The 14,706-nt window shown below is 40.8% G+C and overlaps 1 protein-coding gene across 33 annotated transcripts in view; it reads left to right on the forward strand.

The window, feature by feature from the left end:
* Positions 1–14,706, forward strand: part of RBM47 (RNA binding motif protein 47) — a 405,432-nt gene that overhangs the window by 371,142 nt on the left and 19,584 nt on the right. For all 33 annotated transcript variants that reach the window (XM_078678278.1, XM_078678300.1, XM_078678287.1 and 30 more), the window contains one exon: positions 13,313–14,478. In XM_078678278.1, the coding sequence (XP_078534404.1) occupies positions 13,344–14,478 (1,135 nt within the window). In that variant the 5' untranslated portion in view covers positions 13,313–13,343. The remainder of the gene's footprint in view (positions 1–13,312; positions 14,479–14,706) is intronic.

Raw genomic sequence — 14,706 nt, forward strand, 5'->3', positions numbered from 1 at the left:
GTATAGAGGAGGTTCTTTGTTTGCAATCTATTGAGGTTTTTTTCCCCACTGATTAACCAAACATGTCCCACTCAATTCCATGCATTGCCCGTATATGGAGCATTGCAGGCTGTTTGCTTTTATCTCTCAGACATACATTAAGTGCATGTGGGCTGTTTCCTTTCGGGGGACGCGTTCAGTTGAGTGTTTAATTATATATCTCTGTGGACTTCCTGCCACAAGTCTAAAGGATGATCTAGTCACCATTTTGTGGCACACAGAAGACAATTGGTTCTTTACTTAATGTAAAGTGTATCGCATCATCCTGCCCCAGACGTTCCAGCCCTACCCTGCTGATCTCAGCAGTCTTATCTTAAATAAAGCAGTCGGAAGACATTGTAAAAGTTGATGTCATCATAACAAGATTTTTTTAAATTACATCCAAAACACTGAAATAGGCTATTTTCCTTGATGGAACCATTCTTTTTTTGGGGGAAAAGTTTTTATTGGCATTTTAAACATATGTAGACAATCAATCAGAATAGTAGTGGAGTATTCAATGATATAGATCAACAATGACCTAAATATCTCTAACAGTGGTACATCTTGCGTATCAACATATAAGCGTCTAACATCTCTTAGAGTTCAGTGGTACAATATGCATTGTGGTACATGTGTTAGCCCGTTAGTTTACCCCGGTCAATCGATATCGTCTGAAACCCGCTCTATTGGGGGAGGTACACAGACGCCGCCCCGAAATCTATTCCATTTTCCCCATATACCCGTCCATTTTTGGGGGCAGCCCCGGTGAACATACACTGAGTTCTCTGTCACCATCGTGTGGTCCATATCACGGCACCACTGCTGATGTGACTGGGACATTCCCTAACCCCATTGGATTGAACCATTTTTGCAACTTTTAATGGGGTAGCCAACATGTAGAAACTCCATGGTACATATGCATACTTGTTTCCTGCAGAACTTTAGTCTAAATCACACATCACATCAATGGTGCTCCAGTGGTGGCTAGAATACCCTTCCTTATATTAGTAAGCCATAAAATCTTCCTGTAGGAAGTCTCACGAGAATTCGGCAACATATTTTCTGTAAAATTAGAGCAGACATTTCCTAGTTTAATCCAATAACTTATTTTCCTACATGTAATGTACATTAGGAATCCAGTGTGAATCAAATACAAATCACTAGAATGACAGTGTACAGATGGGGAGACAACAGTGGGAACTTGAGCTTGGTTATTTAATTTTTTTATTTTCTAATTTGTAAAATGTGTCCTGCATTAGGAGTGAAGACTGGTGGTTAGTGGTAGTAAACAGCTAGGTTTTTAGATTCTTCCTGCAGTGGTCAGTGGTGGATTGAGGAGGTTGTTTTGCAATCAGGAAGGAGAATATCAGCTGTCGAATCCGGTTTTTCCAATCTTGGAAATGGTCAAAGTCCTGAGTTAAGACCAAAGTTTGCAAGAAGGTTGATAAGGAGACAAAGCCTCCCTGATAAAATCAAGTTAATGCCTTTTGAATACCTTATGACAGAAACATAGACTCATAAAAGTGATGTGCTTATTAACTAGTAATCCGTGACGTTTCTGCAGATGATGAGAAATAGGAGCATTTTCAGTTGAAAGGAAGTCCCAGATACAGGGAATTGCTGTAAGCAAGATGCAATCCAATAACTTCCTAGAGCATATAGAATCAAGCTTGCAGTGGAAGATCAGGTGGATTTTTTGGAAAATTCCTCCGATAAAAGAAGCAGGTGGAGGTAACCGTAACAGTTTGCGGAGAGTAGTAGACATCATGATCAAATATAATGCCCAAATTGCGGACAATGGGTGCAAGTTGGAGGAAGAACCTAAAAGGGGGTCACCAGCCCAGGGAGAAGGGGAGCCTCGTCCAATCAAAAAGTGTTTTCTCCGAATTTAGTCCAGTGTATTATTCATCTAACACTGAACTGCAAACATACAGTTGTGAAAGTTGAATTTGGAGAGCTGTAAATTCCCATGCATCATCAAGATTACATGGACATCGTCCACATAGGCCATAAAGGAAATCCCTAGCTATCCTATCAATTTAGCCAATGGAGCGGCATATAGTTTGAACAGTGTATCCGGACCAACTTTTCCGATCATTTCAACGTCAATTATTTAGTTGAGCAAACTCTTACATCTGAACGGCAGTGTGTGATTCATATGCTGCTGTGGTTTTCAAAGTTGTATTCTACGCAGTGTCTGCTTTCTTGCCTCCACACACGAAATCGCAACTTTTGATTCGATGGAGCATGGGCGTAAGACAAAATGACACCCACAGCAAAAGATCTTGCATAGCCCCTGAGATTCCAGCGTACACGTGAAGAAGTAGGCTGTTTAGCAAAGGAAACCTGAAAGGGAAGGAATAAAACTGAAGCTTTTCTTAAATGAGTAATTTGACTCCTGATAAGCATCTTACCTTTTAAGGTTGTTTTAATAAGGAAAACCAAACTTAAAAGAGCACCTTTCTGTAGCAAAAGGTTGTTTCTTTAGTACATGTGAGTTGACTGTTGGGAAGAATATATGTTCCTCCTTGTTGATATAGGTGTGTTCATCTGAAGTATGAATGCATTGAAAGGAGCCAAAATGCAATGGAAAGTCCCATCAGCTAACTGACACTAGATACATTTCTCCCGGTGTCATCTGTGCATTAAAAAACCCAAAATCTTGGCATATACCAGACACCCCTGCAAATACATTAAAACCGGGCATTGCCCATATAGATAACTCATGGAGTAGCCGGGTAGCCTGAAGCGATTTGAGTGGGATATATTGGTTATATAGAAAGTACTATTGGTGCATCCAAGAATCCACTTTAGATAGCGTTGCCTGGGTAGGTGTTCCTGGGTATGGAAGGATGTTTGCTTCAGGGGTGGTTTTTGGTGCGTTACCTCTTTGATTTTTATAAGTTTAGATATGAGAACATGGCGTGTTGAACGTTGTGCACAATAACTAGCACAGCACAAATCAGTAAATCAGTCAAGCAAGTGAAGGATTTTTTTTTTCCTGCTGGGAGAGGAAGGGACAATGGTTGGAGGAGCTGAATTCTGTCATCGCTTTGGCTGTGTGCTCCAGTGCATACGGAGACTCTGGGTACTGATGTTTTGCCCATCTTCATGAATGATTTACTTCTGCCTGGGCACATATTTGTCTCAAAGAGATATAGCAGCAGAAGTTAATCTCCACTAGTTTGATGTGAAAAAGTGTTTTCATATATCTAACAGTCTACAATATATATTTCCCCACTGAGGCACCCACTGATGTTTTGGACAGAAAGAGAGGCCAACTTCTCTGTCAGCCACCGGTCTTGCATATTCTATGTTTAGTTGGTTGAAAATTCTGTGAATTCAAACCATTGACCGGCACATTGTTGTGTTGGATTAGGATGCATGATTTCCATTTGTTGCTTTTCCTCCAACAAACAAAATTAAATGTATCTGTTTTTGCTAAGATGTGGGAAACATTTTTAAGTCCCTCCTTCATCCTTATTTTCCCAGTAGAGCCCTCCGCTCATTTAAAAATCTCCTCCTTCCTAGATTTGCAAAAGCAAGATGGGGAGGTAGAGCTTTCTCCACCTTGGTACCTAAGCTCTGGAACTCCCTCCCCCCAGCATTGGTAGGACAACCCTCTCTGGCGCTTTTTCGCAAAGCATTAAAAACCTGGTTCTTTGTAGAGGCGTACTCGTAGACTTGCACCCGGTGAATTGAGACTATCTGATCTGTTTGGCGCCTTGAGTTGCGCGATACAAGTCTCCCCTCACTCACTCAAGTAGCCCGACTTACCCCTACTCTTAAAAGAAAGTTTGAGTAGAATGAGTGGATTTTTTTTTTAACCTTTGGGTCATTTTCTCCGAATAACCCTGACGACTTTTTGGTTAACAATAAGGCATCTCGTCTGATCTGTTTTATCCCTTGACTCGGACGTGTGTGAATTCTAGGTCCCAGTGTGTGGACTCTTAAGTGCTAGAAACATAGTCTGTGTTGGTGCTTGTACTGTCACTGACATCCTTATCCATAAGGTCGAGGATGTGCATCACATGGTGTTATTTTCCTGTTCCAGTGGTGTCGGATAGGTATTGTTGGCTGTCTTTCTCAATCTATTAATAGTCTTTTGCATTATTAGGTTTTCAGTTCAGAAGTCTCCAGTTTTACAGTACTTTTTCGTAATTGTAAATCACTTGCCTTCTGCCTGCTCAGGATAGGTGGATTAGAGCAGAAAGAAATATACTTTATTTTTAGAGTGTTTATTAGACATAATCAGGTGATGCATCATTTTATAGTGTCTTGTTGGTAAATGATCCCTAATTGACGTAGACGTACTTATGGTTTGATTGCATACCATATTTCTGCCCTTGATAGACTCATGGATGTTTACTGTTCATACTCTGCAGTCTGAGTACTGCTGTAAACAGTTCATGTTCATTTTTACTACTTCTCTGCTAATCTGTTAGACTGCATTTAGCATGGATTAGGTATCACAAGTTTGCAAAGCAGTCTTGCACAGTGAGGCCCCAAATCTAACCTCTTGATTTGGGTACTAATCTCCTTGGCCCTCGAGATACGTTTTCGTGTTTTTAACCACTGTATTTCATAACAATCAGGTTTAGATAACATGAACTAAAACTTTTGCAGGTAGTTGATGTTCTCAATCAAACATCTAGGACCCCACACAACATCATCTTTCAGACACATGATAGAATCTGTGGCGCACAGTTCTGAGCCAAATTCCCTCTCTTGGGGTTCGAATAGACATGAACTTCAGGTTAATGCTAGAGTAAGACTTCAGAAAGAAAGGGTTGTGTGGGTCCTGTCGAGTGTAGCGAGGCAGTGTCGTATCTATCTCATCTTTGCAGTTACAAATAGAAAGAATGGCACATTTTCAATTAGCAAAAAAACCCTATTGTCTTTCCATATCAGTAACTTAACTAGGTGCCTCTTTCATCCATTGTTACCCGTCTTCTTTCTCGACTGGGGATTGGATTGCTTCAAAGGGTTGTTGCAGTGGAAAATCTTGCAATGAAAGTCTGCAGTTGTCCATCTCTGGTACTGTACCATGGTTGCAATTAGTTCAATATCAAACATGTGTTTAATCACCCTTGCTTTGTGTTGCTTAGGAAGCTAGGTTTGCTACAACCAAGTCTGTTCCTTGCCGTGAATCACCCTACATGTGTATCATGATCCCATAACGATGATCAAGGGATTCTGGTGACCAGTACACCATGATGCCTAAGATGTAGAAGTGTCTTTGTCAGACCCACATACATATTTCCCATTTTTTATTTTTTACGTCACATGTTTAATTTGGTCTAGAAAACCTGACCATTTTTTTTTTATAGAAAACATCAGATTAAATGATGGGCTACATGGGTTGTTTGTAGTAAAAAGATTACTAAGATGTACAATTATGTCTCAGCTCTGTTGCATGTTTTCAGCTAACAGCCGGCGCTAATTGCAATAAAACCTTTAGCTTTTGTTTCCCATTAATTAGGAGATTGGAGAAATGAGCACAAAGGAGAAGTTTGGCAGTATGTTTTGATACTCCTATTAACTAAACACATAGTAAAATATATATAGCAACATATTAGCTAATAAAAAGGAAGTATGAATCAGGCCAGGCTTCCTTTTGGATGAATTCCATAATGCATGCGAGTGGTCATGAAATATGTTATGAAACCCCTCAGGGTCCTGATTCTGGTGTAACCAAACTAGAATTGTCCTGCATTTGTAACGTGGCCCAAGGAAGAGGGAATTGTGAAGGGTTAACATACGGGACGTACATAATTTAAGTACAGCAGAGGAGTTTAAAGCATTCCAGCAAGCGGGCAGTAGGCTCAGGAGACATATAAAGAACTTCTGCACCCCACCAATGTCAAAAGTATAAATCTGCCTTCGAGTAACAGTGGTAGAGACGAGATCAGTAACATATTTCTAAGAGGTCTGGGGCAGACAAAGGTGGTAGTAAACAGCGGCTGTACTCCCGGTGTGAAATCTAAGACAGGATGGACAATTGGGAGGCTTGGTGGACCTAGTTATACTTACTTGATGTCAAACCTGTGTACTTATGTAAAACTCCCGTTCTTTTCTGCACTTTACTGCTAATATATACTGGCTAGGCAACTGCATCCTTTATACAATGCTACTCAACAATTCCTGATTTATTTACAGGAAGTGCGATAATTTCTATCTTCCTTCGATCTGGATGGACCCCCCATCTATATTTCTTTAGTGCATGGTCTCTTATGTTTGCAGGTATGCAACTTTTTGTTTCGTTTTGATTTGCTCTCCTTTGCAAGGTGCAGCACCTTTTTCGTCACGTGCTGGCCTGTTGTCTGACTCCATATGAGCGGATTATCTACAATCTCCTGGGCTCCCAAGTACTCAAACAAATGGCCCATTGTGCTGCAAGCCCACGACTGGCGACGAAGCTATACTAAAGGTTGCACAACTACTTTGAGTGCGTCCTAAAGGCACAACAATGTCGTGCGTTCAGTGGGGTACTCACTCAGACAGGACTGTTTTTCTGTGTATCCGGCAGAACATTTGGCACTTGTCTTTTTAGGTTGTATGAAGTTCAGACTATATCACTAGAAGGACTGAGCAAGCTCCGTGCATACGGTCTTTACTGAAAATGAGCACAGATAACTGGTACATGACGTTCTCTTTGTAGGGGGTCTCTGTGTTTACAGAGATCAACATCATAATCGATTCTTGGGATGTGGTTTGTAGTTTGTGCATTTTATGTCCAGCATTTCTAGAGAAGTGTAATATTTCTGTAAGGGTTGTTGTTGCAGAGAGAATGAGGAGGGCGTTAAGAATGGTAGGAAATGTGATGTGCCCTCTTCCCCATAATGTCCCCTATCATGTGTTTCGATATTTTCCCCTTACCCCCTGAAGTGCTACTGATTTTATAATGCTTCCTCTGTATTGTGATTCTGCTGACTCTTTGTTTAATTAAAAGAACTATTAAAAAAAAAGAATGGTAGGAAATGGCGTCTTATTGATCGCAGATGTGTGCTCCCAGCTGTAATCTTCCTTGTGATTGGAGGAGTAAAATTAGATTGTATGTTTTTGGCATGTTTGCCACAACTCCTATATTAGCACGTGAGAACTAGCTTTACTTAGAAACTAATTTGCTGAGTATAATAGACCAGGACTATTTTTGGGCTAATTGCAGAATAGTTTGTTATCAAAAATCACCTTACCAAATATTTGTATGATCTAAACAGATTCGTATTATATTTGACAGCAGTTACCGTGATGCTTGCTGGGTCTGTGTTTTGGTTTCCTCCAGAAGTAGGTTCAGTTCTTCTGTGCTGAGGCTTAATCCACCCTGCTCCAACTGATGTGCGCCTATGTTGAGCAAATATGCTTTGGTAGAGCTTTAATCACAGCCGTGGAAGGTGCTTGTGCAATACAGCGTCAGGTCTTTGCCAAAAAAGACTTGCCTACACCTGTTTCCCGAATCGATTGTGCTGCATCGGCAAGCAGGTGACATTAAGTAATTAGGGAAATTATTTTGCCGTTTAAATGTATTTATTTGAAAAGGATGCTTTAGTTTTTTATTATGAGGGTGGTACACCTTGGGTGCAGTGTTTGTGCTTAAAGTTGATGGCTTCGGAACCGAAGTGTAGACTTTCGCATCTGAAGTATATGTTAGCAACTTTCTTTGAAGCAACTATTTACATATTTTGGTAAGATCTTATTTGGATTCAAGAATAAACTGGATCAATTTTTGATTGGAACAATTACCTTTCTTTAGTTATCGTTGATACCGTTCTAAAGGTAATGATGGACTTGGAAGTTAGCTAGAGGAGGACACTGCAATGTCTCAATATAAGAAAAATAATAATTTGCAAATCAGGAAGAGTCTCTGACTTCGGGTTGACCTCACTTCAAGATCACTGCCCCGAAGTCTTGCAGGATTGTGGCACTTTCTTGAGAGAGGCAAACCTGATGTGAAACGCAAGAATTGGCTCCCTTCCGAAGGTCATGCTCGCACTGGAGTGCTGACAAAAAGGAAAACAATAGTTGCTACAATAAAAAGAAATGGGACATACCTTGCCGATTTTGGTCCTTTGCTCAATGAAATCCGCATGCAGTGACATTTACAGGGCCCTTTTCCCCAAATATTACTTGCCCAAAGTCTCCTGGAGAAAAGTGTTAGGGATGTGATAATTACCATAACATTTGCACTTCCCAGTTCTGTGTGTGAATGCCGAAGACTCTGAGTCAGACTAAAGTACTCTTGTTGGTTAATCCATTTTGTGATTGACAGTATGTTAAGCCAGTGACTTAACATTGCTGAATCAAGCCACAGCCCACTGTAACTGATTATGTTTTTTTTTCAAAATATGGAAGATTTTGGCTTTCGTCGAAGCAACAAAAAAAAAAGAAATGGATTGATAGGTTTTTATTTATTTTTTATTATTGTATTTTATTACTTTAGTACAGATGCAAAAAAATAAATCGATCATACAATAGACCGAAAGAAACAGTGCAAAATCAAACAATAAAATAGTAATATGGATTGCCAAAATCAAATTGATAGCTTCATTAGTTTTACACCATGGTGAATGCCAATGGCATCCTTGGCTTTGTTCCATTGCTTAAAAGTTAGTTTGAGGGTGTCTTCATTTCTGATAGGCTTTCAAACCATTATGCAACTCCAGACTAGATAAGACGTGGATGATGTTGTAGTTCATATTCACTTATTAAATGTTTAGAACCCGCCACGGGCGGCCACGACTTGCCATACGAAACATATGACATTAGTGCTGAGGTAATCGTTTAATGGAGGGGCGATGCTTCGGGCTCCTCTGCTAAACCTATGAAGCTTCACTTAGGAGTCACCAGGGGTCGCTGCTGTGACCCCTGGCATGCTTCTTGTGACCCCTGCCACTGCCTTCGTGACCCATAGTGTCAGCAGTGGCAAAATCAGTAGCAGGAACAGAAGCAGCTTATTCTTATGGATGTCGGTAGGGGCTTCACTCACCTCGTTTTTGGTCAATTTTTTTTATTATATATTTATGAATAGTATTACATTATTCGCTATTAGTTTAATTAAAAATGGAGTACAAATAGCTGGGATATGACTTTCCCTGGCAGCTGAGTTAAGTACAAAAAAATGTTTTTAAATGTATGTATGTTGTGAACGTGCTTCTAGTTCTGAAATTGTATCTATGAATGCCTGTGTATGTAAAAGAGTATGTATGTATGTGTGAGTGAAGGTTAAGGGGCATGTGAAATAATTTCTGCTACCCCAGGCATTTTGGAGAATTGGAATCCATGATTAAGCTCCTGTTGTGAATGGGAGAATATATATATTCATACATTAGTTACTGTGTTCGAACATTCAGCAAACACATGATGATTCGTTTTCCCTCCCCAATCCAAAACAGTGCAGTGCAAAGCAATTGAGAATCTGCCTAAAACCATAAAACTAAGTGGAGTACAAGGAAAGCAAGTGCAGACTACCACTCTAATAGTTTAGCCAAAGAAAGCACTGGAATACATTTAAAGAAGTCCACGTGAGATTCACAGGAACATTTCTGGCTATACAAATAAGTTTAACTAAAATTAATTGTATATACATTCATATTTTGTTTATTTTGTGAAAATCTGGCATTGATCCAGACATTAAGGATCAGTATTATGGGTGTAGGTTCAGTGAACTAATGCATCCTCTCTAGAGATGTGTCGGTTTAAATCCTATATATTCTATCCATATCCATCACTGAGATATACACATATAAGACACCAATAAAAATCAAATCTTCTTGGTTCAGTTTTTTTTTTTTCTTAAGCGGTTTTAAAATAGATTTACTATGCTGAATTTCAAGTTGTATTTTTTTTAGATTCTAATTGTAATGTTCTATGTTTGTAAACAGCTCTGAAGAAGCGCAGTGGAGTGCAAAAATCGTGTAGGCTTTGTACAGACTGCGGCTATGTTTTGACTGCTTAAGAAAAATAAATAACAACAAAAAGAAATGAACTGAAGATTTGATATACTAATATAAAAAATATTGGTGGGGACCAGTATCTGAGATACATGAAGCGCCGGGCAATTTTCCGGTTACCCACAGTGTGTTTTGTATATGTATATGTATATATGTGTGTATAGATAGATATATAGATAGATAGATCCATATAACCGCTCTGGAGATAATGTGCACTCTACAAATACACCTGCTATGTTAGGACACGTTGGCCTCCGTCTTATAGAATCATATTACCACTCCTTCACACTTATTACTCAATAGGATAATCAGTCAAGTGAAAAAAACGAAGTGTTTCTACTTTCACATCATTACCTCCTGAAGGAGAGCAATTGGCAAAATTTGTTTTATTGACTCAAGATGACGAAAGGACAGAGAGTGCACATTTAGTACTTATATTGTGGGAGGAACATCACCAGATGCCTGCTCTGCAGTCCTGTGTGCCTCCTCCAGTTTTATGTGCAGAATAAAGGTTTTACCCTATACAGCACTCTACTGCCTTTCAGATAGATAAGTGCTGGATAAATACCACACACACAACACCATAAAGCAGGTAACTCCAGGCAAGCTGCAGCATGTACCACAATATAGCTAGAGATCACAAAACTGCACAGTGTAGATAGTAGAGAAGCAAAAGAGTTTAAAAACTACTGGGGTTTAAAAGTCTAGGCTTTAATAACAGCGTTGAGGCCATCATAGCCCAATGCTATACTGATGATGGTGTACCGAAGGACCAGGGTACGCACAGTCCTGTGCGTATCAATAGTTGGTGCCTTTGTTACAGTAGTTAATGGTGCCGCTGATGTTTTAAGATCTGCCTTTGGTCATACGCGAAGCACCAGAGATCCTTGTGCCTCTTAACACCTGATTTCAATGCTCACTATTGAGACAAAACCTTTTGCCACCATTCTAGGGAATAGGCTTGCTAGCTTGAGTGTTCACATCGCTAACACGCCCTGGCCAAAATTACTTTATGGTGGACCACAATGACCACAATACTAGGCATCATATTCAATTTGTGCAATTACCTTGGCTGAAGCATACACATTCTCAGCGCCCAGTGTACTGATGCTTATAGACTTTATAAATACGTTTGATTCTCTCAGCTGGGCGTTTCTTCTTGGCCTCTGTTTTCTTGCCTATGATAACATCCTATATAACCATCCCATTGTACATGTAAGAATTTTCAATCACTAGAGGCACTAGACAAGGCTGTCTGTTAGCCCTGCTCATGAACCACCTGCACCATGGATCAGCCTGCTGTGGGGCTGCCAGCGAAAGTGAGGCATTGAATACTCTGTGTGTCTCTACACAAACGATGTGTTCCTCGTCCTACGCTCTCCTAAGTGGACTTGCTGAAATTCTCCAACTCTACAGAGAGTCTTCTGGCCTCGGGCCTAGATGTTTGTTTAGGAGAAGTCAATTATATTCTAAGTTGGTAGAGGGAAGGACCTAATCAGAGGAATTCTAAGCTGCATGTCCAAACAGACCACTTTAAATATCGCGGAGTTCTCATTGCCTGTAATCCAACACAATGTTGGAAATTTAGCAAATCCCCGCTATTAGAATCCCTGAATAATAGCCTTACTAACTGGAATAGGCTACCACTTAATAGCTCTGGAAGAGCAGCCCATTATAAAATAGTTGCACTTCCCAAACTCCAATATGCCCCCAAAACCTTCCACTTGAAATTGCACAACCATTTTTTAATAAATTAGGGCAAGTGCATGGAAGTTACTCTGGACGTGGATTCACCCAATACTTGTTTTTGACATGTGTACGAAGGTGCTATAGGGGGACAGATATTCTGCTATATTAGTTTACCTCACAGTTGGTAAACATAAAGGACTGGTTACACGGAGATCAAATGAGCCACCATTTCCCCTTGATTTGGACCTATTTGAAGAACTCCATCTATAATAAAACCTTTATGGTGCACCAATACCCAAGCCCCTTTCTCCCATCACAAGAGTAATTTTCAGCTACTGGTCCAGGGCCCTTTACTGGATGTGATTCTGGAGCAGATTGACGTAGGCCACCCCTTTACTGAGTGCACATGTCTGCTCCACCCAACCAGACTGTACAGCAGTACAAATGGGGCCTTAACCGGGATTTTCAGGTTTGGGAGGTATGTGGGAGGGAGACCACATTAAATTCCTTACCGCTCTGCAGAAGGAATGTATCCTCCATAGTTCTCAAATTTAAAGATCCCTGCCGTTAGACATGCCCTTGGATCGCATCAGTCAGACATGAATGCCTTCCCAGAATATTAGTAATTGAAGGTAAATTTAATCATAGATACCCTAGCCAAAAAAGGAATTTCATGACTTTACAACACCCTAATCACCTGTGCCCTTCTAAAGGCTAAAAGGGAGGGTGCCTAGGTAAAATGGATAAGAACTGTGGGGATGCAAAGATGGCACCTCGGGAAATGGGCCATATCAGCAACTGTGTCAGATTCAGGTATGCAGAGTGCATTATACTGCAGACAAACTACTTAAAATGGGCAAATTGCCTCCCCCGACTGCACTCAGTCAATCTGCAGGAGGTACCTTTTTCCACATGACATGGGACTGTCCACAGATAAAATACTGGCCTACCAGATTACAGATGCTGTCAAAAGTGGTTGGCTGGCGGGTGTATCTCTCCTATGTGTGCCATTTTGCGGATCCTGTAGGGTATGGATTGTTCCTAGGGGAAAAAACTTTGATTAGGCTGCGTGCAGTATTGGCTAAGAGGACTCTTGCAAGACACAGGAAATCCAGAGAAGTCCCCTCAGTGGAGGCATGAATGATAGGCATGGATACTTGCTCTATATTGGAGGAGCAGACATGCTGAGCAAGAGTGTCTATGTGAACATTATATGAAATGAAGGTGTTGGGACTATTTTCACAGCACTACCATTTACGTCACGGCTGAAAATGATCATATGTATTTTTAAGATCTTGAGACGTACTGTCTGTTTCATGTATTTGACTATTAATGTCCTACTTCTGTCATGCTCACTTTTTTCTGTGCTTGAAAGCCAAATAATTCATTAAAAAAATAATTGGGTAGCAGGCAACTTTGGCACCTGGAAACCTCTCTGGTCATATAGGTTTATACTGGTTTCCTTATCACCAGCAGTTATGCAGCATAGCTATTTTATACTTGTTTCCATTTTCAGTGTTCGTTTAAGTATTCCACAAGTCCCTGTTGAATGAAGAGGGTGGATTAAAGCACAATTGTTTAAATTTTCTTAAAATTTTTAACGCATGTCCCCCAATAACAATGAACTAACATGTGTTTGTTCTTTTACTTAGGTTTCAGCCACTTTTGAATGACTTTGGCATAATGACAGCTGAAGATACCTACACTTGTATGAGTAACGACTCCTCCACCATGTCTACATCCAACCTTGCAGAGGGTGTTGCTGGCGCACCTAACGAGGCTGCTCTGCTGGCACTGATGGAGCGTACAGGCTACACCATGGTTCAGGAAAATGGGCAGCGGAAATATGGTGGTCCGCCACCTGATTGGGAAGGACTGCACCCTCCACGTGGCTGTGAAGTATTTGTCGGGAAAATACCGCGAGATGTGTACGAGGATGAGCTGGTTCCCGTCTTTGAAACTGTGGGCCGAATTTATGAAATGAGGCTAATGATGGATTTTGATGGGAAAAACCGGGGCTATGCATTCGTCATGTTCACATTGAAGCATGAAGCCAAACGAGCTGTCAGAGAACTCAACAACTATGAAATCCGCCCAGGTAGGCTGCTCGGTGTGTGCTGCAGTGTAGACAACTGCAGGCTGTTCATCGGTGGAATACCCAAGATGAAAAAGAGAGAAGAAATCTTGGAAGAAATTTCCAAAGTAACAGAAGGAGTGCTTGATGTGATTGTGTATGCCAGTGCGGCTGACAAAATGAAGAATCGAGGCTTTGCCTTTGTGGAGTATGAAAGCCACAGAGCAGCTGCAATGGCTAGGAGGAAGTTGATGCCAGGAAGGATACAGCTTTGGGGCCACCAGATAGCCGTCGACTGGGCAGAACCAGAGATTGATGTTGATGAAGACGTAATGGAGACAGTCAAAATTCTTTATGTGCGGAATTTGATGATTGAGACCACAGAGGACGCTCTTAAAAAGATCTTTGGACAGTTTAACCCAGGGTGTGTTGAACGGGTGAAGAAAATTCGAGATTATGCCTTTGTCCATTTCACCAGCCGAGATGATGCAGTTCATGCAATGCGAAAGCTGAATGGGACTGAGCTTGAGGGATCCTACATTGAAGTTACGTTGGCCAAGCCGGTCGATAAAGAGCAGTACACCCGTTATCAGAAAGCAGCCAAAGGAGGAGCACCAGCAACCGCGATCACAACAGATGTGACTCAGCCCAACTACGTTTATTCTTGCGATCCTTATACATTAGCTTACTACGGCTATCCATACAATGCTCTTATTGGGCCTAATCGAGATTACTTCATTAAAGGTTGGTAGGCACAGTGAGACCCTCTCTATTTAACTGTATTTAAAATGTCTCTTTATCTAGATGGGGCAGTGGGATTTGATCTAAAACGGAATGCCTTTGACATGCTAACATGTTGCATTGTTGGTCGTTTTGGAGACCTTTCGAAGAATAATTTACATTGTAGATAGAAGCAAGTTCTTCCAATGTTGGTCCACTAATGCTGGAGCCATATCAGATTTTAAGAATGTT

Source organism: Lissotriton helveticus, chromosome 2_2, assembly GCF_964261635.1.
Source record: "Lissotriton helveticus chromosome 2_2, aLisHel1.1, whole genome shotgun sequence".
Taxonomy (NCBI): Eukaryota; Metazoa; Chordata; class Amphibia; order Caudata; family Salamandridae; genus Lissotriton; species Lissotriton helveticus.